The 23,065-nt window shown below is 42.3% G+C and overlaps 1 protein-coding gene across 1 annotated transcript in view; it reads left to right on the top strand.

Moving 5' to 3' along the window:
- Positions 1–18,439: 18,439 nt before the first annotated feature.
- Positions 18,440–23,065, top strand: part of LOC133114127 (uncharacterized) — a 57,662-nt gene continuing 53,036 nt past the window's right edge. The window contains exon 1 of the mRNA XM_061223318.1: positions 18,440–19,279. Within this exon, the coding sequence (XP_061079302.1) occupies positions 18,639–19,279 (641 nt within the window). The 5' untranslated portion in view covers positions 18,440–18,638. The remainder of the gene's footprint in view (positions 19,280–23,065) is intronic.

The raw sequence follows: 23,065 nt of genomic DNA, 5'->3' as shown, positions 1-23,065 counted from the left end.
TCACCAGAAAACATTATTCGCTAATTTTGTCAGAATAAAAGATTCAAAGGATTTAAAGCTTCGTCCATTCAATCCCTTGGAACCATTTTCCTATTTAAAGACCGTTCTCATGATACAGATCTGTCTACAGAACAATACAGTCACAAACTGATTTTTTCCTCATTAGGCCTGTGAAATACGACAGTCACATCCATGTCGTACATGCCCGATGAACTAATTTTTCGAACCCAATATGTTTCGCTTATACTCCGACAGTGGTCTGAAAGAGCGAGTCTCCTCTGGAGGAGGGACGCTATTCCATGGGCTACCCTCTCCGCCCTCATGGCTCAATTAAACATTCGCCAGCGGGCTGAGATCTTGTCGACGACACTTCACTGACAGGGCGGCGGAGTTGATCGATTACCAGGAAATAAAGTAGGTAATTTAGCAATCTCGAGATTTCATTGTGCTCTGGGGCTTGTCATGCGAACCTTATGAAACTCTTTCATCTGGTTCCGCGAGGAGGAGGGTGAAGCTCTGAAGAAAAATGAAGTACTGCAAATTCCGCTACTGGAGGGAAACCTGCCTGCCAACTGTTAACCTCCTTTTAACCACACATATTCAGAGTTCTCAGCCTGATGAAAACAGCCCTTCAGAGCTTTTATGATTAAAAAGCTATTTTAGGTTATCTTTTTTTATGAACACTTTTCCAAATAGTTGAATATAGCCAATTGTCATAAGACTGTACCCATGCCATACAGAACAAATAAAGAATAATTAACTGCTGTTTGTTAATGCTTCATTTTGAAATATTATTTCCCTGAACTCCCATCTGTCATTAGAATGTGCACTTTTTGCAAGAGATGGATAATACAAAATCATTACTTGTTGAATTGCACAAAAGGCTGAGCTAATGCTAAAGCTGTCACGAAGAACCCCCCCCCCCCCAAAATGGCTGCTCCCAAACTCAGCCATGTCTCCACTACACCCATACTCAGGGCCTCCATGTCATAGTGCTAATTCCTTTGATGATTTTCATCCCATTTGATCACTGTACGACCTGAGGCTCTATGTATACTGTATGTGTGTGTGTCAAGAGTGTGAGTGAGTGCATTCATGTGTATAAGCTTGTGTACATGCACTTACAAAGACACTTTACACAGTTAAGTGTCGGGTGGCTGAGTGCACGGGTGGAAGAAACACACGGCAGGCCTTTTACTTTCTGACCCCTGGTCTGCAATCTCCGGACGAGGGACAGGGGTGGAGCGGTCTGAGACGTTATTAGTATACAGAACAAGACGTTGTCTATGTGCCAAAGCTCCAACTCAATTTGAACTGATATTCTAACCCTGAGGTGGCTAACTGATCATGCAGACAGGAAACTAGGCTAACCCACCCAAGCTCATTGAGCATCAGATGCCCTTCACTTACATCAGGTTCTGCCACCAACGTGCCCCACGCATAGAACACAAGTACCGCACTGACCTCCCTGGTTACTAAGGTTGGAACTAACTCCACTGGCACCTTTAAGGTCTACTCAATGCCACTCCAACCAGTTTCTAAATACTAAAACTAGCCTTACCTGCCAACCATCGCCAGAACTACATGCCACATAACAGTAGGATTAACCGAGAAAGTACATTTCGAGTTTACACTTACTGTGAAGACAGCCTGAATGTGCCTGAAGCCTGAATATGTCTATGGAGATTATTCCATAAATTATGAGCTCTGTAAGAGAAGGCTCGAACTCCCATTGTAATTTTTGATATACTTGGAATTTGCAAATACACCAGCATCTTGAGAATGAAAGAATCTTGGAGGAGAGTAAGGAATAAGTAAATCACTACGATATGTTGGAGCCAAGCCTGTTAAAGTTGTATATGTTAACAATAAAATCTACAAGCAATTATATTATATTACATTAATGGCATTTGGCAGATGCTCTTATCCTGAGCAACGTACTGTTAGGGAGGCTAAGCAGGAGATAGTCCTCCCCTGGAGCAATGCGGGGTTGCAGATCATATCGTGGCTACTCCGGGGATCGAACCACCGACCTTGCGGGTCCCAGTCATATACCTTAACCACTACGCTACACGGCACCCTGTATCATACGCACAATTATACAGCCAATGAATGGTTTTTAGCACCAGACTAATACGTATATGTTCACATTTCTCCGTTTTAGTTCTAGTACATGCGTTTGCATATTTGTGCGCGCACATGAATACTGCGTGTAAAGTGTGTGTGTGAGAGTGTGCGCACACGCGCATGTGCACATTCAGCATTAGTGTGAAAAGAGGAAAATAACGTCCAGGCCTTCACTCACTGCATGAGGCAAGAGGAAGAGACGAAGCGAAGAGGGGAGCGGGAAAGAGCGCTGCTCGGCTGATGAGAGGGGCACGGCGCATCTTCAAAGTTCCTCGCTCCGTCCCGCGCGCCGCGCTGTTTGTTGTGCGATAATTAGCCGCGTGAGCCGCTGACGGGCGCCCCGTGGCCCTGCCCCGGCCGCGCGCGTGTGATCTTTCATCCTCCGCTTCAGAAATATCACAGCGGCAGAGCGCTGCCGGGGCCCGGTTCAGACAGCACCCAGCCGGCGCCGTTTAGATCGCGCCGAACGTTCGCTTGTCTGCGGCGCTCTTGATACCGTTTTAATTGCGCGTTGACACCCGGTGTTTGGGAGGGGGGTTTTTTTTCCCCCCGCGGTTGCTGTAATTGACGGCGGACCTGTAAACTGTTAAGTGCTGAAGGTGGCTGGAAGTGACAGGGAGCTGACTGTTAAAACAAATTAGTCCGAGAGCTAGCAGAAAGAGAGACTGTTAGCATGTTTAGCGATAAGTGGTGGTGACCTGGGATCAAGAGAGTCCCTAATGAATCCCATCTAATTCACTCCTGCCAAATGCTTAGATTTGAAGCCCTGAACACTACATGATTTTATTGGTTTTTGGTGGTTTGAGGCTTAGATGCATCCTCATTGGTTTGTGCTCTTCCCTACCCTGGCCATACAGAACATGATTTGATGAGATAATTTTGGTGACTCCTATATTTCCTATACACTCCTATATTTGAGTCGGGGGAAAAATGAACCTTTGCATTTAAATGATAGTCCAAATGTGCCAGGCTTCTCTTTGACCTCCTGTTGACCTGAATTAATGAGCAAAGACATGTTACCTTCAAATGAACATTCCTCCCATGTCTGAATAGAGTGCTACACTACACTGATTGTTGCAACAATTCAGTTTAAACTTGTATAAGAGAGGAGTGCGGTAAAGTGTGCTACAAGAGCTAGCGGGCAAGACTATGTGAAACTGTGGACACGGTTTTTGTTTTTTTCTGTTCTAAAATTCAGAAATGAGAAAATAAAGTGCAAATTGCATATTCCAGGATTGAAATGGGGCCAACAAGTTAATTTGTTAATTCTGAATTGTCTTTGCCTAGCAGCTTTATGTCAGATTGATTGGTTTGATTTTGTCTGAATTCCCAAGAACATGGTCTCTGGGGGTCCAGTTCTATTATGGAACAAATAAAAGGCTTAAGGGATGTTCTCAAAACTGAACAGAACCCCACCTTGAGGTGTTCCGTGAATATCAATACGGATAATGATGCAACCACTGCTAGAAAACAAGAGAAGCTGTTTTTAGCTTGGGGATATCCCAGTATATTTTCATGAAAGCAACTAATTGTGTGGGAATTGTTGTTTTGACTTATCTGAGAGCAGCAATGCAGAGGGGATAAACAGAGTAGTATTGATTTCCTGTCTTATATTATAATATTATATATTATTGAATATTATAATATTTATAATAATACATTTTATGGGATGAACTACTAAAATACTGACACTCCAATACTCATCCCAACACACAGGCATGGACACTCTAACACTCATCCCAACACACAAGCATGGACACTCTAACACTCATATCAACACACAGGCATGGACACTCTAACACTCATACCAACACACAGGCACGGACACTCTAACACTCATCCCAACACACAGACATGGACACTCTAACACTCATACCAACACACAGGCATGGACACTCTAACACTCACATCAACACACAGGCATGGACACTCTAACACTCACATCAACACACAGGCATGGACACTCTAACACTCACATCAACACACAGGCACGGACACTCTAACACTCATTCCAACACACAGGCACGGACACTCTAATACTCATCCCAAACACACAGGCACGGACACTCTAACACTCACATCAACACACAGGCACGGACACTCTAACACTCATCCCAACACACAGGCACACACAGACACAAACCACTTAGTGGACCCGCAGTCAGAAGAGCTACACACACCTTATCACACACATTCCTGCCAGCCCACAGATCGTTCAGACGCTCATAGACGCAGGAGTAGTTACTGGAAGTAGCTTTTTGCCCCTGATAACAGAAAGCGTGAGACGGTTGACCTCCGGTGAATTGATCCCAGATAACAATAGCGTGGCTAAACTGTTGGCCTGGCTAAGCACCATCCTATGAAAATTTATGAGGGCCAGGGGTAGATAAGAGAAACACACTTACCATGCCAGTGTCAGACATCAGATATCATGTCAGTTTATTGATGGCTCAGCTGTCAGAGCCAGGAAGCTTGTAATTGATTTGGTGCCATCTGCCTGCTCATCCATATTGCAGGGCGATAACAGCAGGAGAGCGTCTTCCACAGCCCAGAACCCTGGCCTGCTGCACCGGGGCAGCTCCCCTGGCAAGGGGCTTTGGCCTGGATTATGTGGGAAAATGAACTTCCATATGCCGGCACTACATTTCCCAGAATACTAACACCTGGCTCTGCCAATCTTAACACCTGCCATTCTCACCGCCGCGTTAGCTCTTAACGAATTCAGACAAAATGTGTTAGTTTAATAATGGCAAAAATGTCAGACAGGACATTTCTTCCCTGTTACTCCTGTAACTGTGCCTACGTGTTCATAGAGCATCGGTTTTTCTGCGGGTACCATCAGGTACAGGCTAATGGGTTCTGACAAGTTGCTTTCCTGTGGCCCACAGGCCAGACGTCTGCGTGTGATGTATTAAAGATCGGTCAGCTGTAACTTCTCAACTCATTTCATCAGGCCGGCTTCCCATCGCTCTTTTCCAGAACACAACACGAGTAGCTGGAACACTGCACTCACCATATCAATGGGACGGAGATAAAAGCAGAAGTATTTCCTGTGGCACTGGTATAAAGGTCCTGTTCGTACAAAAGGATGTGTTCAGTGTTCAGTATGTTTGAGTTCAAATATCAAACAGCATTTCCATTACAAACTGTATCAGTTACCTCCAATTAGTATGAGGACACAATGACCCCAGCTTAAGTGAACAGTAGTGCACTGAGACTGTGAAGGTGACAGACAGCCATCTTGGTTTTAGGAGTAAAGAAAGGCCAAGGGAAAGCATTGGTTTGATGAATCCAAAATGTCTGCCCTGTACCATTACTGTTATGCATTACATGGGGTCAAGATATACACATACATACTCTCTCTCTCTCTCACACACACAAAGAAAGAGATTAAATCCAAGAAGTCTTCCCCTTTTGGCAGTGATAGAACAGCATAAGCAAGACTTTTCCAGAGGCTGAAGAATAAAAAGGTGAGGACGATTTCCCTTGGAGTTGGTGTGCATCACCTTCAAATTAGACAGGAAGTGCATCCCATCATCTTTGAAATTGCATCATTTTGTAATTTTTGGAAGCCAGAGAGTTGTGTGACACAGGATGGGGAATTGAGGAGCATGCAATTTAGAGTTTTATTTTATTCGTCTCAAAACCCCATTCAATCACAGTGTGCACTAGTTCTAAAGCACTTTATGTGAGGGGCAGACAGCCATCCACACAACATTACATTTCATTATTCCATGAATAAACAAAATAGTTATTTTCCATGATTGTAAGTTTTGGCAGTTATTTCAAGAAGTCTCAGGGATCTGCTAGCACTTTAATGCCATCTAAATAGTTCATACACACCATCGCAATATTTCAGAAAGTAGACTTGGAAAAAATATGACAAATTATTCAAGAACAAGTCAATAGTCAAAAGCAAGCTGCAATGTTGGATATCACCAGGGTCTGAACCAATAGTCGGGTGAATGAAAACAGTTTTTGAGTTAGAACTAGAACCTGTAGGACCTGGTCATGGAACCAGTGGGCTCTGTGTGGGACAGCATCAATTGCAGAGTAATACATTACTCACTGGGAATACTGATTGGATACTTGCTTGGAACTTCAAAATCCCTTTACTCGATGACATAGGGTAGCAATAATGAGAACAGGAAGCGGACCGCACTCTCTCTGCTATATCCGGTTTAGTGCTCAGACTTAACAGCCGTCTCCACTCCTCCAATCCTCTTCCTGGTGAGCGAAAAGATTGAGGTTTTCTGTGAAAACCTCAAATTGCCTTGTTACACAGGCCGGGCCTCTCGCTGGTCCTTCCAGCAGATAATCACATGAACAGGAACTCACTTTCCACAAACGGCTCCCACGCAACAGGCGGAAAGAGCCTTCCGCTCCGGGCGCCCGGCGGCGACCGCAGGGGAAATACACAAAGCGAGAGAGGCGCGGCGACAGGTCTGATTAACGAGCTTCGCGTGTCGGACGCCGCGGGATTGATGGGGGACGATAATAACAGCGGAGTCGGCCGTTCGCTACGCCGGTTCCTGAGTGAGAGGACACGCTCGGAGAGTCTGAGCTCCCGAAACGTTGGCGTGTCACGCAGGATTCACTGCCGCTTGCGCGCCCGCTCTGCGGTGGGGGCCGACGGCCAACAGGGGGCGCAATAATCTCGGTTTGATGCATGGAACGGAGAGGAAGCGGACAAAACATCAAACCACATGAAGACTAATTCAAGTGTTTAATTCAACTGCAGGCTGCCAAGGAGGATGACAAGAGGATAAACAATAGTATCACAAACACAGGCCTAAATATTTGACAAACACACAGCCTCCTTTGAGGCATTTCTGTCTTCCGTCTCCTCCTTTGCATGTGAAATGCATGCTTTGGATTTAAATCCAGTACCTGATTTGGCGAGACCAAATGTGCCCGCTTTTTCCTATCGATTAATGCATTGGTTGCATAGGCAGTGTGTCTGGGGTCATTGTCCTGCTGCAGGATGTAGCGCTGGCCAATGAGGTTGGAGGGATTTCTTTGTACACAGCCAGATAAAAATCAATTCATGCTGCTGCTATCCTCCGTCACATCATCAATAAAGACAAATGAGCTCGTTCCAGAAACAGCCATTCATACCCAAGCCATGACATAACCTCCATATTTCCCAAATGAGGTATTATGCTTTGGATCATGGTACTGTTCCTTCCTTTGTCCACTTACAGCTTTACATTGTTTTGGTAAAGGATTATTTTGGTCTCACCTGTCCATAAACATTGCCTCTTTGTTTTTTGGTGAATTCTAATCTCGCCTTTCAATTCTTGCTGCTGATGGTTATTGTTTATTATCTCTATTTATCTATGCACTTTGAGCTGCCCCATTTATGAAAGGTGCTATACAAATTAATAAATGAATGGATAAAGGTTTGAATCTTGCAGGGTAGACTCTACGACTCTGCCCAAAGTCTTCTGCATAAGGTGACAATGATATTTTCACCCCTTTGCAGACTGCTGGTGATGTTACTGAACACTGTTCTAGGGCTTTTCCTCACAGCTCCTAGGATTTGTCTGTCATCAACTGCAGTTGAGTTCTCCAGAGGTTTCAAGTCTTTCCAAACCGCTGTACTTTGATACACCCGGATTCTTTGATATCCATCTTAATGAATTCTGTTCTGTCAGCTTACGAATGAGTTGTTTTTCAGCTACACTTCTTTAGTCTTCCTGACGATGTATGCCTCTGACTCCAAATGCAATCTCCAAAAATGAAACCAAAGGGTAAAACTAAGATGAGACACTCTTCTATGTGTAAACAATGCAACACCTGTCAGTTATCCGCTAACTTCATTTTGCACAGCTCAACACAAAAACAGCCGTTTCTGTAAAATTATAAAACATACATGTGTATGTATACGTTTTAGACCACCCTAGTGGAGATAGGGTCGTATAAAAGTCTGAAGACTCATCTCAGTCATCTCTATCTTAAGCCCCTATATTTTGTACCTTTTGAATTTGACTTTTGAATTTGTATTAGTCTCGGCACTGTAGTTCCTGAAGTTGGAGATATATCGGAATGGTAGTTACAGGCCTGGCGTATCTACCTTGTGCACTGGACTTATATTCATGGCCTTACAACTAATGATATATGAATTTTACCTTATCTGACCTGTTAGGTTGTTTGTTCTATAACCTTGATATGCACTGTTTTATATGTCGCTTTAGATAAAGAATCTCTGCTAAATGTAATGTATGTAAATACTATACAATGAAATAAGATTGTCTGTACTTTTGTCTCATTCATCTTTTGATCTCAAATACAAATGCCTTTTGTAAATTATTTGTACTGCTGCCTGGCTTGGCCAGGTCTCTTTGAAAAAGAGATTTAATCTCAATGGGACATTCCTGGTTTAATAAAGGTTAATAATAATTCAAAGGTCAGTCCAGACATTGTAGTTGGAGAGGTTGAATATTCTAGCAAGACAATGATCCAAAGCATACCTCAAAATCTACCATGAATTACCTCCAGGAAAGATGGATGAAAGTTTTTAAATGGCCACCATATTCCCTTCAATATTATTGAAAATCTGTGGAGAAATATCAAATATGTTATGCCAGGAAGAATGGGGAAAAATTCTAAAGGCGAGAATTGAAAGACTCTTAGATGGCTACAGGAAACGTTTACAAGCTGTTATAGTTGCCCGAGGAGGAGTTCAAGTTCTACCTGACAGGGTTCCTAAACTTTTGTACAGGGCCTTTTTCCTTTTTTAATTATTTTAAAATTGTAAAAAAATAAAAATAAAAAGTTTAAGCTTTTTTTTTTTTTTAGAAATGTGGCATGTTTAACATTACCATTTAGAGGTCAGGCTCGCTTCTGTTCACTTAGATCTTAATTGTAAAAGGCTGTTTGACCAGTGGTGCTCAAATTTCTGGACACTACTGTATATCTGTACGGTTGTCTCTCAATCACAGCACAGTCTCTAAATCACATCAGAATGAAAAGCCTTGTCCCCAGTAACTGAGAGAAAGGGTTCATTTAAAAGAGTGAACAGGGCTCGGTACGGCTCTTTCTGGTGGTTGACCCTGCTTTGCGCTTTAACAGGTTTCATGGTTTGGAGTGTTGGGGGCGGCAAGTTGTGGTTTTAGAGAGGACTGGTACGTTGGGAAGACGGTTGCCATGGTGATTCACATCGTTTGTATCGCACAGATAAAGACAACTGTTAAACATCTTTGTACCACGACAACGTAAACAACGGAGGGGAGAGGGGAGAATCCACAAAAGGGCCGAGATGCTTTTGTGCACACTGAACCATTGCAAGTACCAGAAAAGAAAAATATTATTCATAAATCACCTGCAGTGGGTAAAGAGTGCATACAACTGCACCACGAGGGACACAGCACCCTGTCTCTTTCATGAATATTTATTATCATGTCATCTGCATATATTTTAGTGGCCAAATGACTCATTTGTATTCGCACAGGGCTCAATTCAGGGCATGTCCAATTCAGAAAGATGATCACAAATGACCATCAAATGGCAAGCATGTGTTTTAATAAGATGTGAAGCAAGGTTGTAATATGGCCATGCCAGCTGTAAGAGGAACACACCGCCAACATTTCATGCTTGTAAGACTTCGGTTCTGACCTACAAGAGTATGCCTCTTTGGGTTAACAGGGTCATTACAGGCTGTCACTCAATACTAGAACTGCTTGATAACAAAGATGACATTGATCCTGCCACCGGTAATTTGTTTACTATTGTAATTTCAGCAGGCTATGCCATTGCACAGAAACAAAACAAATATTTACCCTATCCTACTCCCATTTGCCCTTCAAATACAGTATGTTACTTAAAAAAATCATTAATTTAAAATGGATTCTATTCTATGAACTGAGAGAGTAAGTTGTTATAAGTAATCCTGAGGACCATTTGCTGGCCATTCAACTGATCTCATCTGTGGCTCGATGGGTCATTTTTAGTCATTACAATTCATGGCCCATTATTTGTGCACCAAATTAAAATGACAGGAAAGTTTCCAATGAATGTTAATGAACCAGCAATTTCTCAACTTCAAAAATAGGTGTGAGCACAACCAGCCTTGTAATTTATGTGTGCATCCAGAGACACCAAAACACAAAAAAATTATAGTGTTAAAAAAACTGAGACCAGGCACAGCAAAAAAGAAAAAGAAAAAAGGAAACGATACTTGTTTTTCTTTGTAGAACACCTCCACAGTATTTATCATGATGCCAAATGAATATGCACCGAGCTACAAAATAATGGGTGCGTAATTTGTGAGAAGATGGCAGTTGCAAGCTAAACTATTTCCACTTTTCGGCAATCAGCAGGCACAATCACAGAAGTAAATGTGGGGAGAAGGTTTCTGCTGATGAAAAACCAGGAATTTGTCACACCACGTGTTCAAATAACATCCTGGGTTCTCACTCAGTCCTGAAGCCTGAGTTAAATATGATTCCCCTGAGTGACATTTTCCTCGTAATGCACCCTTATACACTCAGTGAGCACTTTTTGGTATTTTATTAGACTTTTTTATTAGACTTCTGCTGCTGTAGCCTATACACTTTAGAGTTTTGATGCATTGTGTGTTCAGAGATGCTTTTCTGTACACCACTGTTGTAATGTGTAGCTATTTGCATTACTGTCACCTTCCTGTCAGCTTTGACAAGCGCATAATGATAACATTGCTGCTCACCGGATGGTTTTTGACTTCCTCTGCAAACTCTAGAAAGAGTTCTGTGTGAAAACCCCAGGATATCAGCAGTTTCTGAGATATTCAAATCATCCTGGCTGTCACCAACAATCATTCCACGGTCACTTAGATCACATTTCTTCCCCTTTCTGACTTTGGTCTGAAAACCAGACCATGTCTGCATGCTTTCAAGCATTCAGTTGCTGCCACATGATTGGCTGATAAAATATTTGTATTAACAAGCTGGTGTACAGTTCTACCTAATAATGTTCTCAGTGAGTGTATGCCCTTCCTACATCAAACAAACATAAAAGCGCAGTCTCCCTTAAGACAGCATGAACGATTTGCCGTGATATGTAAGGAAAAAGAGAGAATGAAAGAAAAAATAATCTATACTACTACAAAGGACAAACAAAAGCCTCCGTAGAGGCCAATTTGTAAATAAAAATGGCTCTCCACGTGCTCCTGCAAAGCCAGATTCAAGTGTAAATGAGCCAGATTTCTCAGGTGGCAGATGACACTTCAAATAATGCCGATTATAATTCCAGATGAAAGCGGCCGTTCGGAAATCTATACGATCCATCTGCACATCAAAGTTCAAAGTTGATTCCAATTTGATTCGGGATGAAAGTAAATATCTTCCCATCCTTTATGAGATTAATATTAGAGTGCATAGAGTACATATTAAGTATTGGAATTGCCATTGGCAAGGTGCAGCTGTAGCTGCTTGGGGCTGCTGGGATAGACCCACTGGTATGAAACCAAATTCTGACCACACTCATATACTGTGGACAGCGGTCTCAGGGGCTGGGTATTGATCAGCCACTGACCCCCTCTTCTGTCTGTCTGTCTGTCTGTCTGTCTGTCTGTCTATGGTGCCTCTTGTGTTCATTACCTTTTTACATTCATGGTCAAATACATACAGTCTAAATATTTGGACAGTATCACAATTTCTGTTCTTTTGGCTGTTCTTCAGCATCTGATTTTAATTTTTTTTTTTTTATTGTGTACTCAGTGTACTCATATTAATTTTTTTTTTTTTTGAGGGTATGTACGTACATCCATATCGGGTGAACCGTGCAGGAATTACATCATGTTTTTTACATAGTCCCCCCATTTTGGGGGACCAAAAGTAATTGGACAGTTATCTTGTGAGCTGTTTATGATAAATCAGGTGTATTCAATTGGTTGAAACAGCTGGTAGCTGGTAATTTCAAGTTGGTCATAGTTGGATTTTACATCAGGGGAAAGATATTGGCCAAACAACAGACTTGCTGAAACAAACTGTTCAAGGCATCATTAAGCACTAGTGCACTCAGTAATAGTAAAGGAAAGACCTCTACAGTTGATGACCAAATAATTCTTGCCATAATTAAGAAAAACCCCCAGATCAGAAACACTCTTCAGGGGCAGGCGTGGATGTGTCAGTGACTACTCTCCAAAGAAGACTTCACAAACAGGTCTACAGAGGCTACATTGCAAGATACAAAACACTATTTAGCTGCAAAAACAGGAAGACCAGGTTACAGTTTGCTCAGAAGTAGCTAGGAGCCTGCAGAGTTCAGGAAAACTGGACAGATGTGACCAAGATTGTAATGTTTCTGTATTTGTTCTGTATGTTTTCATGTTTATTCTTGTTTATCATTAATTTCTCATAGTACCTGGTTTATGTTTTCCCATTACAGTTCTCTATTGTCCTCCCCTGTTATGTCTACGTCTGAATGTTTATCAGTCTAGTCACTCCCCTGTCTGCGTGCCCCACTATTCGGGTGGTTACGGTAGTTTTCGGGGTTCAACATTTTTTCTAAACTCGCGATTCTTACTTCCTGCTTTTTCTTGATAGTTAAATGTTGTAAAGCACGATTCTTACTAACTACTACTAATCTAGGTTTTGTACAGTACTAATCCAATTAATACACTTACTGTCTGTCTAACTAACTAACAATCACTTTTATTGGGTAGTTTAGAAATATTCACGTAACTAACTCACTAACGCTATCTCTTAGTATTTCTGCACTGTTCTATAACTCCGCCTCCCTATGCTATCCCTGATTACTCGTTTAGTTTCAACGAAGTGTTCGCACCTGTCTCTAACTATCACTACGTCTTCTAACTATGCAAATGTCTACTCCCTAGTCCGGAGCCGTATGTTTTACATGTTTTGTTTCGTGCATCCAGTCCGCGTTTTCGTCTCCCTCCCGTTATTATGTTATTACCCTATTGTGTTTCCCCACCTGTTGTCCATTTGTTTAGCCCACCTTTTCCTCTGCCCCACCTAGATTGTCACCTTCCCTCTTGTATTTAAACCTCAGTCTCAGTATGCTTCGTTGTCAGAACGTTGATCTTGATAAATGCCGATTGATTGTAAGCCTTGTTATAGAGATTCTTGAAAGACACCCCTTTGCCTTGCCTTGACTTCGACTTTGACTTTGCTTTTGCCCTGCTGTACCTTCGCCCTGTGATTTTCTGGATTTTGACCTCTCGCTTGTTTTTTCGACCATTCTTTTGCTTTTGCGTTTTTGGCTGTGTATTGGATCTCTTGGCTTGTGACTACTGGACATTAAAACTACTCTTTTGGATTATCCTGTGGTCTGCGTCTGGGTTCCCTGCACCGTACATAACAAAGATGGACTTGTATCAGGGATGGCAAAGTGTGGAGGCTAAAAGGAACTGCCCAAGAACCAAAGTACCCCCCTCATCTGTGACACATAGAGGTGGGGTGTTACAGTTTGGGTATGTATGGCTGCCACTTGCCTTCTTTGATAATTAATTATGAAGTATACAGAAGCATCTCATCTGCTGAAGTTCAATCAAATATCTCCAAATACATTGGATGGTGCTTCATCCCACAGCAAGGCAATGATCCCAAACATACACCAGTATTTTCTTTCTTCTTAGAGATGTTCCAAAAGTTTGTTTTGGTAAGCCTTGTATTTAGCAAGTGTATGACTGTTTTTTTAATTTTATTTATTTCCCAGCCTTGTAATGGCTTCCTTGATTTTCACTTTTCACTTGACCACATTGGTTCACATGTGGTCCTCAAAAACAGACTCAAAAGCTATCAAAAGCCTAGAATCAAGAGTACAGTAGATATTGAATGGATTCTTATACCTGAACTAAGGAAGTGATTGAATACACCTGACTAATCAGAAACAGCTGAGAAGCCAACTCTCCAATTACTGTTGGTCCCCCAAAATTGGGAGGCTATGGATAAAAAGCCATGTATGCCTACATGAATCACCCAATATGGATGTAAATACCCTCAAACAGTCTGGTGTCTGCACCATCACATTCATTGTTTCATTTCAAATCCAATGCTAGAGTACAGAGTCAAAATAACAGAAATTGTACCATTGTCCAAATTAATGTACAGACCTCACTGTATGTTTACTACAGGAGCTTGTTTGTGTTTTATCCCTTTTCTACAATAAACCAAGTAATATGTGTATCTCCGTCTGTTTGTATGGCTCCTTCTTTCCATTAGCATCTCAATTATTTAAGAGTATCTAATTCTCTGGATATGAATATGAAATGAGAATGGGCTAGTGTTCTCTGTCTTGCTGCTATGGTAATCCACATCCACAGATAATTACAGTGACTGAAGTACCCACCCATGGACCCTGTTGACCCGTTGCCCCTGACAACCCTAAATCCAGCCCATGATTGTCAGACACTGCCGCACTGGCATCGTCTCAGCCCTGCAGAGGTCTGCCAATCAGTCAGAAAGAGGCCCAGCTGACTGCCGGTTTGAAAGCTGTTTATGAATTAAGACCCAGTACGTGTTAAGGCATTTAGACAACGGTAATGTAAAAGGTGAAATATTACAGGGCTGCTGTGAAAATCATGTTCTTTTTCTTCCCTACGGCAGCATGCGGCATTGGTTGAAAGGGAATGGCTAAGATACTACAGGAGGTGAGAAGGGAAGATGGATGAAAAATTTAAGAATGTTCCAAAACTTCAAGAAAATATGTTTTTTAAGCAAAAGTAAGAGCGAAAGAAAAATGTGAGGCACAGACTCAGACACTCCCTACAGCTCTTTATTTGATGGCGTTGGAAGTTATGACAAGGCTTTGCCCAGCTTACTGTTTGCATCAGTGTGTGTTGCTGGGCTCACTTCCGACTGCACGTAGTGCTACCCTCTGGTTACAAGTTCAGGAACTTAACAACTGCACACGTCAAAATGTAACTCCAGCACTTCAGATCCACAAACAATCTGGTTAACTTGAGCTATGATGGATCGCATTTTGCGATTTTGTCACGCCATCCAATGAGCTTCAGAACAGGGGGATGCCTAAAACAGAACTTGTCATCATATCCCTGGATACACTTTACACTTTCAGAAACATGGTCTTAGGGTCTGTCAGGGAGTTCAATATTAATAATATACAGGAACACGATATTTCCCCTCTTTGATAATCATTGTTCCATCAAATGTGCGGCATCTGGGAATACAGCTAGGGAAGACACGGCAATTAAAAGCTTGTAACTAAAAGTTTAATTTAGTTCCATTTGCTTCTGTGTATAAAACCTTGGGAAGGTGAGCAATAATGGCCCCTGTCGCAGCTGTGAACAAAGGAAATATGTTCACCAGAATGACAATGGCAAAGCGCAGTTATTTACGTATTTGTGCATTTACTTTGTAACTGCCTATCACTTCAATTCAGTACAGTGCTTTTCAATGAAGACTGTCACAAACACGGTTTACAGAGTAGCAGAAGAGCAAATACCAGACCTAACCCTCAAAATAGCAAATGAGATTAAAAAAAGAAAAAGAAAATTAAAGGCCAGAAACTGAAAACTGGCAGCACGCTCCACCAGCAGGCACCTTGTTGAAGAAAGATTTAGGGAAATAGTGAAATGATTGTGGAGATTAAAGGTTTTTTTCCTGCTCACTTACTGTTTGGTGGGATATTATTGCAAGATGGGTCTAAATTCTGACAGATTACTGGCCGCAGCTTTCTTGTGGAGAGATAAGAGACACATATGCAATGTAGTCCATGCGTCTGCAACTAGAGTCCTTGGAGGATGCAGGATGTGTTGGCTTTCCTTGTTGATCAATTAAAGCACCTGATTACTCATCTCACCTGTGGGAGCAGGGTTTGGGACACCAGCATACCCTCTGGCTCTCCAGGGCTAGGATTGGGAATCCCTGAATTAAACTTTGAATCTACCCAACTATCCAACTGTGTGCATGGAGAACTGGCTCACACTAGAACAAACAGGAATAGATGAAAACAGCATCACTATGTCCAGAACATTGCAGTAGAAAATTGAAAAAATCCCTAGAAACCCCAGCTGGTGAACTGAGCAGCAGGTTGGTGTCACATCCTGACTTCGTGATTAATCAGCTACCCCCTAGGACCAATTTATCCGTTAGAGCGATGCATCAAAAAAGGGGCCATCTACTGTTTACTCAGTGCAAAACAGGGGCTGAGATAGAGTAAGAGAAGGATAAAGAACTGTAACTCTCACTGGGACAATACTCACACTTGCCGACAGTCCCTATGTGAGGGCTAAGGAAAGTGTGCTATGGATCCATACCAGCTCTCTTTCAAAGAGGAGTGATAATGACTACAAGCAAATAAAAATAGACAAGGTGATGAAAACAACTAGACTGTCGTATTCGGACAACATGTCGTCCTAATAACTGTTTTAATAACCCGCCTGGTGCCGGTTTCTGCACCCTGGCTAAATTAATTTCTTTGCGTTTAATTTCAAACAAATCGTATTATCTGTAGTTTCATTAACATTCAGTTAACATTCTCATTTTCTTATAGATGTATTTTACATCTACATATATTGCAATTTCAGTGGATTAACTCGGGTCGGGTTCATAGTTCAAGTAGAAAGTTTGTTCAATTATGAACGCCAACGATAAACATATTGTTAGGATTGAATTTGATCGACGGTATTAATAAGGCTCGAAACTGAAAATCACCGGCACGCTCCACCAGCAGGGTGTTGAGGATTTAGGGAAATATTGATATGATGGTGAGATCAATGGCTCTTCGTTTCTTACTTACTTTCGAATACGAAGAATCAGAGACGTGAAGTCAAACTTCAGAACCGTGGACAGCACTGCACTGTTAGAAAAATGGGTCTTTTCAATTCTGTTCAAAAAATGCTTTAGAAGCCTACCTATTAAAAGCCTCGCAGAGGAAACATGATATATTTGTGGACTAAACAAATACATTCAAAACGTAGTTCCAAATGAAATAAGACGAGTTTAGTCTAAATGAATATATATTCTTAATTAAAATCTAAAATACGTATACAGGGATGGCCTCATGGCAGTATATTAGAACACACAATGGGTCAATCAATGTCTCAGTCAAGATGGTGCTTGTGGCGGAATTACTGCATTGAAGGAGAAAAACAAATGTGTATTTTATTCTCAGAACTATTAAACAGATCCTTATCGCTTTCTTTATTTTTACAATCTCCGACAATTGGCTGCAGTTAAACTCCTGAATTGAATTACCGTGGAACTGATACAAAAGCAACAGTGATCATTTCGGCAGTGTCAGGCAGCCGGGTAAATAACAAATCAGTTCCCTGGAGAGTATATTCTCATTTCAAGGGACCGGAGAGACAGCGCTGATGGTGCCAGAGGAGAGAATGAAGCTGCGTCTGAGCCGAACAGGGTGAAAATGATTCACAGTCAGAGGCGCGCGGCGCAGCGCGAGACAAAGAAGAGCATCACGCATAACGCGAGAGGAATATGTGCCAAGACCCCAATAATGCCGCTGAAAATCAACATGGTAATTGTTCACAGCACTTCCACGTAACAGTGCTGCAGAAGTGTGACGAACTTCATTGCCGATGCAGCTACAAGTTGTTTGAATGTGCACACCAGTTGTCATTAGCAGTCTTTTCGCGCAAGCTTTAGAGGTCGCGATCTAGCTACGACAATGCAGTTAATATTTATTTTCTTCTAATGAGTAAAACTTGCAGCTTGCAGACAGACAACGCGTTTAATACGGCATGGGTGATGTCACATATAATTTAAAAAAAAGAAAGGTGTAGTCAACTATTAAAACTTGAGTTTCAAATGCGAATTAAATACACAACAAGAAATTATATTAAGTTTGAGAATTTGGTGATGCATTCCCATTTGCGCAATTACTTCAACATCATCTGGTTGTTGCCGTTTTAACAACGTTCCAGGTGTGCTTTTAGCGTAAAACATGGTTTTAAAGCCATATTTACTTATAGCGGATTACATTCTTGAATACAGGTGCAGTTGTAAATTTCACGAAAACCAAAAGTGCATACCCTGCTTTACAGTCAGTTGGATGAGTGTGCGTTAATGAAAAAAACAATAAGTCATGATGGCATACTACCGAATGTATGCATACTACAAGCTTGGAATCTGTAACAGTCAGAGGAAAATGTTACACATTGCTCTCTCTCCCTCTCCCTCTCCCTCGCTCTCTCTATAGCACACTCCCACGCACTTCGGCTTCTCCCCCTCCGTCTTATTCACTCACACTTACTCTGAGATCTGTTCAGTTTTATATACACCGACTCCGGAGTACAACGATGTGTGCGCACGCATAGTACCCAGGCTGGCTGCGGAGAAAAGCGCGAGAAGTGCAGAAGGGGAGCGCGAGTCAGTTCAAATATTGCGGATACCTGTAACAAGTGAGAGACGTCACTCTACAACAGGAGCGCGTGTACGTGTGTATTGAATGTGCCGCAGTAGTGAGCGCACCACCTACACATATACCCACGCACGCATATAACACAGCCGACTGTAAACTTGGGAGCACCGTTCGTCGACAGTTTCGCACTGAAATATTTTTAGAAAAAATGATAATCGTCGCGGATGGCTGTGTCTTGCCTTTTGGAGATATGCTTCTTGGATTTTTATGAGAGTCGGTTGTCTTCAAGTTCGCCGTTCCTTCTTTCTGCTGTCCTCGGGAAGAGATCAGACAAAGGAGAGCTCAGTATGAGTCGCGCGGGGCTTTTGTTTGGTTACTTTTTGGTGAAAGTTCTGGCGCTGCTGTGTTACGCGGATGGGGAACCAGGGCAGCAGCTGGAGGGCTTCGTGATGGTTTCGGCGTCCAACGACTCCAGGGAAGCGGAGGGAGGGTTACCGGAGCCACCGCATACAGAAGACAGGTGCAGGGGTTATTATGATGTGATGGGCCAGTGGGACCCGCCGTTCGTCTGCAGGACAGCCAGTTACCTGTACTGCTGCGGCACCTGTGGCTTCAGGTTCTGCTGCGCTTATAAGAGCTCGCGCCTGGACCAGAGCAAGTGCCAAAACTACGACACCCCCATGTGGATGATGACAGGCAGGACCCCATCCAAGAAAAACGACCGGAATCATGACCCCACCAGGGATAAAACTAACTTAATCGTCTATATCGTTTGTGGAGTAGTAGCTATCATGGCGCTTGTTGGGATATTCACAAAACTGGGACTGGAAAAAGCGCACAGACCGCACAGGGAAAACATGACCAGGTAGGTCAGTGTACCCGAGGGTAACTCTGGGCTCCGGTGCGCTGCGTGCCCACTGTCTGTTTGTTTGCTGGAGAAGCACAGTAGGCGCAATACGTTTTTGGTCGGGGAAAATGGGGTTAAGAAATTAGAAAGCGCTTGGATCTACAGAGCCATTTTGCCATATCGTTGAAAACTGACCATATGACTTTGATTCCTTGGCACATAATGGAGTAGGCGTTGCGCATTCGATAGTTACATTTAAAACCAAATACCATCACCCATTGGTTACTCACGCCCCAGTAAGGTAACTCAGATTTACAAATGCGTTTTAACTGATTGTCTTCAATTCTGTTAAGATCACGGGTAAAAGTGACTTCCTACAGAAAAGTGTTTATCTCTACAGAAAAACAACAGAAAGTAGGCTATCAGACCAAAACACTTGCTTGTATAAGATGTATTGGTCAGTGTCGAATAAAACTACTTTTCTTTCTTGGTCGAACATGAATTCGTTTCGCCACACCAGCCTCTAAACAACCTCAAATCATCAACTTGTTTTCTTTAAATTGGCAGAGCGTTTGCGAATGCCTACATCTTTGTTGCCATGGTGATTAGAATATGCCACACGCTCCATATCCAGTTGTATAAATGGATTGTAGGTACAGAAAGTATACGCAGCTCTGAGTGTCTGTTAAATGCCAAAAAATGTAATAACGCACACAAACAGAATGTACCACAGTTGCGCTTAGATGTGATGTCATCACCAAATATCATCAGGAGCTGGAGGTAAATGGAGTTGCCATTCTCATTATGCAAACTGTCAAACTGTTTCAAAGTACTAGTGGCTTGGGTCCGCATTGCAGTTCACCATTAGACCTCATAAACAAACGTCGGAGGGAAGCATTGCAGTTAGCCTACGGTACGGTATGTTCTCGCACCACAGTGCGCGTCAGTCTTCCTCATCAGTAAGTATTTTAGCCAGTCACACAATTTATCTGTATACAAAGACGGACCATAGGGATATGTAATTGCATCATGACCTACAACAACATATAGTCATTCTCTGATTATGTTATTGGGAGCGTGATTCAGTGTGTGTACACACGCCACGTGTAGGTTGCAGCACACTAATACTGACGCAATAAAGAAACACAAGAGTATATTGTTTTTAGATAATTTTCGACATCAATTTAACCATTGAAATGTAATGGTCAAATTACCAACGCCAGCCCACCATACTACTGGACAGTATTCCAAAGTATTTACCCACTCCTTTAAAATGCAGTGACTTGTTGAACTACAATGATTTCCTAAATAGTCTAACAAAAAAGCTTGTGCAAATACATAAATACATAAATAACCTAAGCTCTACTTGGTTTCTGGGAATCCACAGAAACCAACAACTTAACCAAAAGCCAAAACTGTTCAAAAAGTCAAACATCAAATCGCTATTCTACATGGTTAAAATGATATAATTGATACTGTAAAAACAAATGGGGTGCCGAATGTGAAATCAAATGCAATTATTTCATGAAGCATTTTTCCCAGTTTACTAAATATAATTTGCATACTCACAGGTTTGAAATTACAGGTCTAAATATTAAGGATACCATGTTAAATGTAGATATTTAAGGCAAAATAAATATTTAACCTAAATGTTTCATTATGTAGCATATTTCATATCAAGACTTGTTATATCGAACACATTTTTGGGTTAAAAGCGAACAAAAAAATTTGATTTCAACTAAATGTGCTGAAAATGGTGGCCTATGAAATGTATATTCAATTCCTATCGACTAAAGACGGGTAAAGCAGCTACAAAGAACGCCATACGGTGGTGATGCTATGCTAATGGCCTCCATGCTGGGGTATAGTTAATTCTGTATTGGCGTTCACAAACTGGTGGACGTTTATGGGAGTGTCATGGACATGTCTGTACACGTGCAGGTCATGGCTGGCAGCGTGCATTCGCAGCATGGGTTTGAATAGCTGGAACCAGCTGCCCTTTTTAAATCTTTTGGCAATGCGATGGAGTCGCCGTTCCCACTGCTTTGACACAGGCAGAAGGAATAATGCGCACAGCTGAAATCTGAGCCCGACTGCCAGTCGCCGGAACATCCGCCGGGAGACTCGCCGCTTTGTTTACTGCATGTGCTGCACGTCTCCCGCCTCCTTAACCCTCGTCTGCTTTTGGGAGTACGGTACGGCGCTTTCTCTCCCCCGTAAACTATTAAACCAGTCCCTCGCCTATCGGTAACTTGTCCGGATATTTGTCACAAAAGAGCCGATATTGATTTGGCTGTCTTTAAACATCGACGACGCAAAAATGTGATAATCTCACAATTACGTACGCACAAAAGCAGAAATGAAATCGGCCCTGCAGTCTGAAGTTTGATTGTTGGAGCACACAAACGCTCAACAGACATTCTCACTTTATGTGGAAGGCTGAATAACGAGACGGCTCTAACATTCACACAGCACAGAGCTGTTATTCACTTCCTCCCTGAGGGGGTCTGGCCCTTAAATCACCATGGCAACCAAATTCCTTACGGCTGTGGTTCCCAAACTTTACTTTGAATCCAAAATGACCATTCCGTGGCTGAGGACCCAGACGGCAAGAGTTGATTACTGTGAACACACCGCACCTGGTTCCTTGGGTCAAAATTGATTTGTGGATTTTAAGGCAAAAACTAAAACTGGCAGACCCTGCAGCTCTCCAGGATGAAATCCTGATGCCATTATTTCACAGATCTTCCCTATCGCAAAATCCAGCTACGTCAAACTGGTCTAGCAGGGGATGGGCTGGTCAACCAGCATGGCCAAACTGGTCAGAAAGCTGGTCTAACTGGGTATGAGTTGGTCAACCAACATGGCAAAGCTGGTAAGAAAGCTGGTGTCAACCAGCATGGCCAAGCTTGTCAGAAAGCTGATCTAGCTGGGTATGAGCTGGTCTTTTCAGCAGGGTTTACAAAATGTATGTACAATACAAATAGGTAACCATTTGAATAGTTTATTACGATTGACAGTATAATATTCTATATGAAAGAAATTTATTTTTGGTGATTGCCTCCCTAAGACTCCTGTAGCCCATCATTCTCTGGGGTAGACACTGGCATCAGCAGAGGGTGTTGGGCTGAATGTGGAGGACACTAAGGCATTGCTAAGTGGGAGGGAGGGGCAGCGTAGTGTTGAAATCACCCACAGTGGTCATTCTGTAATAAGTGGTTCCAAGATTACTGCCTGAAAGCTTAAGTAAATTCCCAATACACACATTTGTTTGGTTTTCAGGATATCCCTTGAATATTTGTATGTCAGCCAGGTATAATCTAAGAAGGTAATACTGGTTTCATATACACTTAAAATGTGTACTGTATATGTATAGTAATGAATCCATATTTCTTCTGGACAATTTGCATAGCAATGTTCAACAATACTGCACCCTCTATTCTTGCATTTAGAATATTCTAGAAGCTGGTGTTTTTCAATGGGGCTGGTACAGTAGTAGTGTGTGTGTATGCAATATGTGCAGATAAGTTCTGTTATGGGTACAGATACATTTTCTAAGAACAAATGTCACATTTATGAATAATATTCTTGTCATAACTTCATCTCACAACCAAATGAGACACCCATATTCAAATGTTCTAACTGGTGCCCCTCAAACTTTCCTCAGTGGCTAGCTGGGTCAATAGCACTCAGGCAACACCCTCTGTGCGGATCTGGTAACGGCACTGCCCGTGCTACTATCACACTGGGCATTCGTTCTTCTTTAGGCCAAAACCCCCGGGCTGAGTACAAAAACGTAGCCTA

Source organism: Conger conger, chromosome 16 (assembly GCF_963514075.1).
Source record: "Conger conger chromosome 16, fConCon1.1, whole genome shotgun sequence".
Taxonomy (NCBI): Eukaryota; Metazoa; Chordata; class Actinopteri; order Anguilliformes; family Congridae; genus Conger; species Conger conger.
The sequence above is the reverse complement of the archived record's forward strand: the minus strand, read 5'-3'. Positions and strand labels throughout refer to the sequence as shown.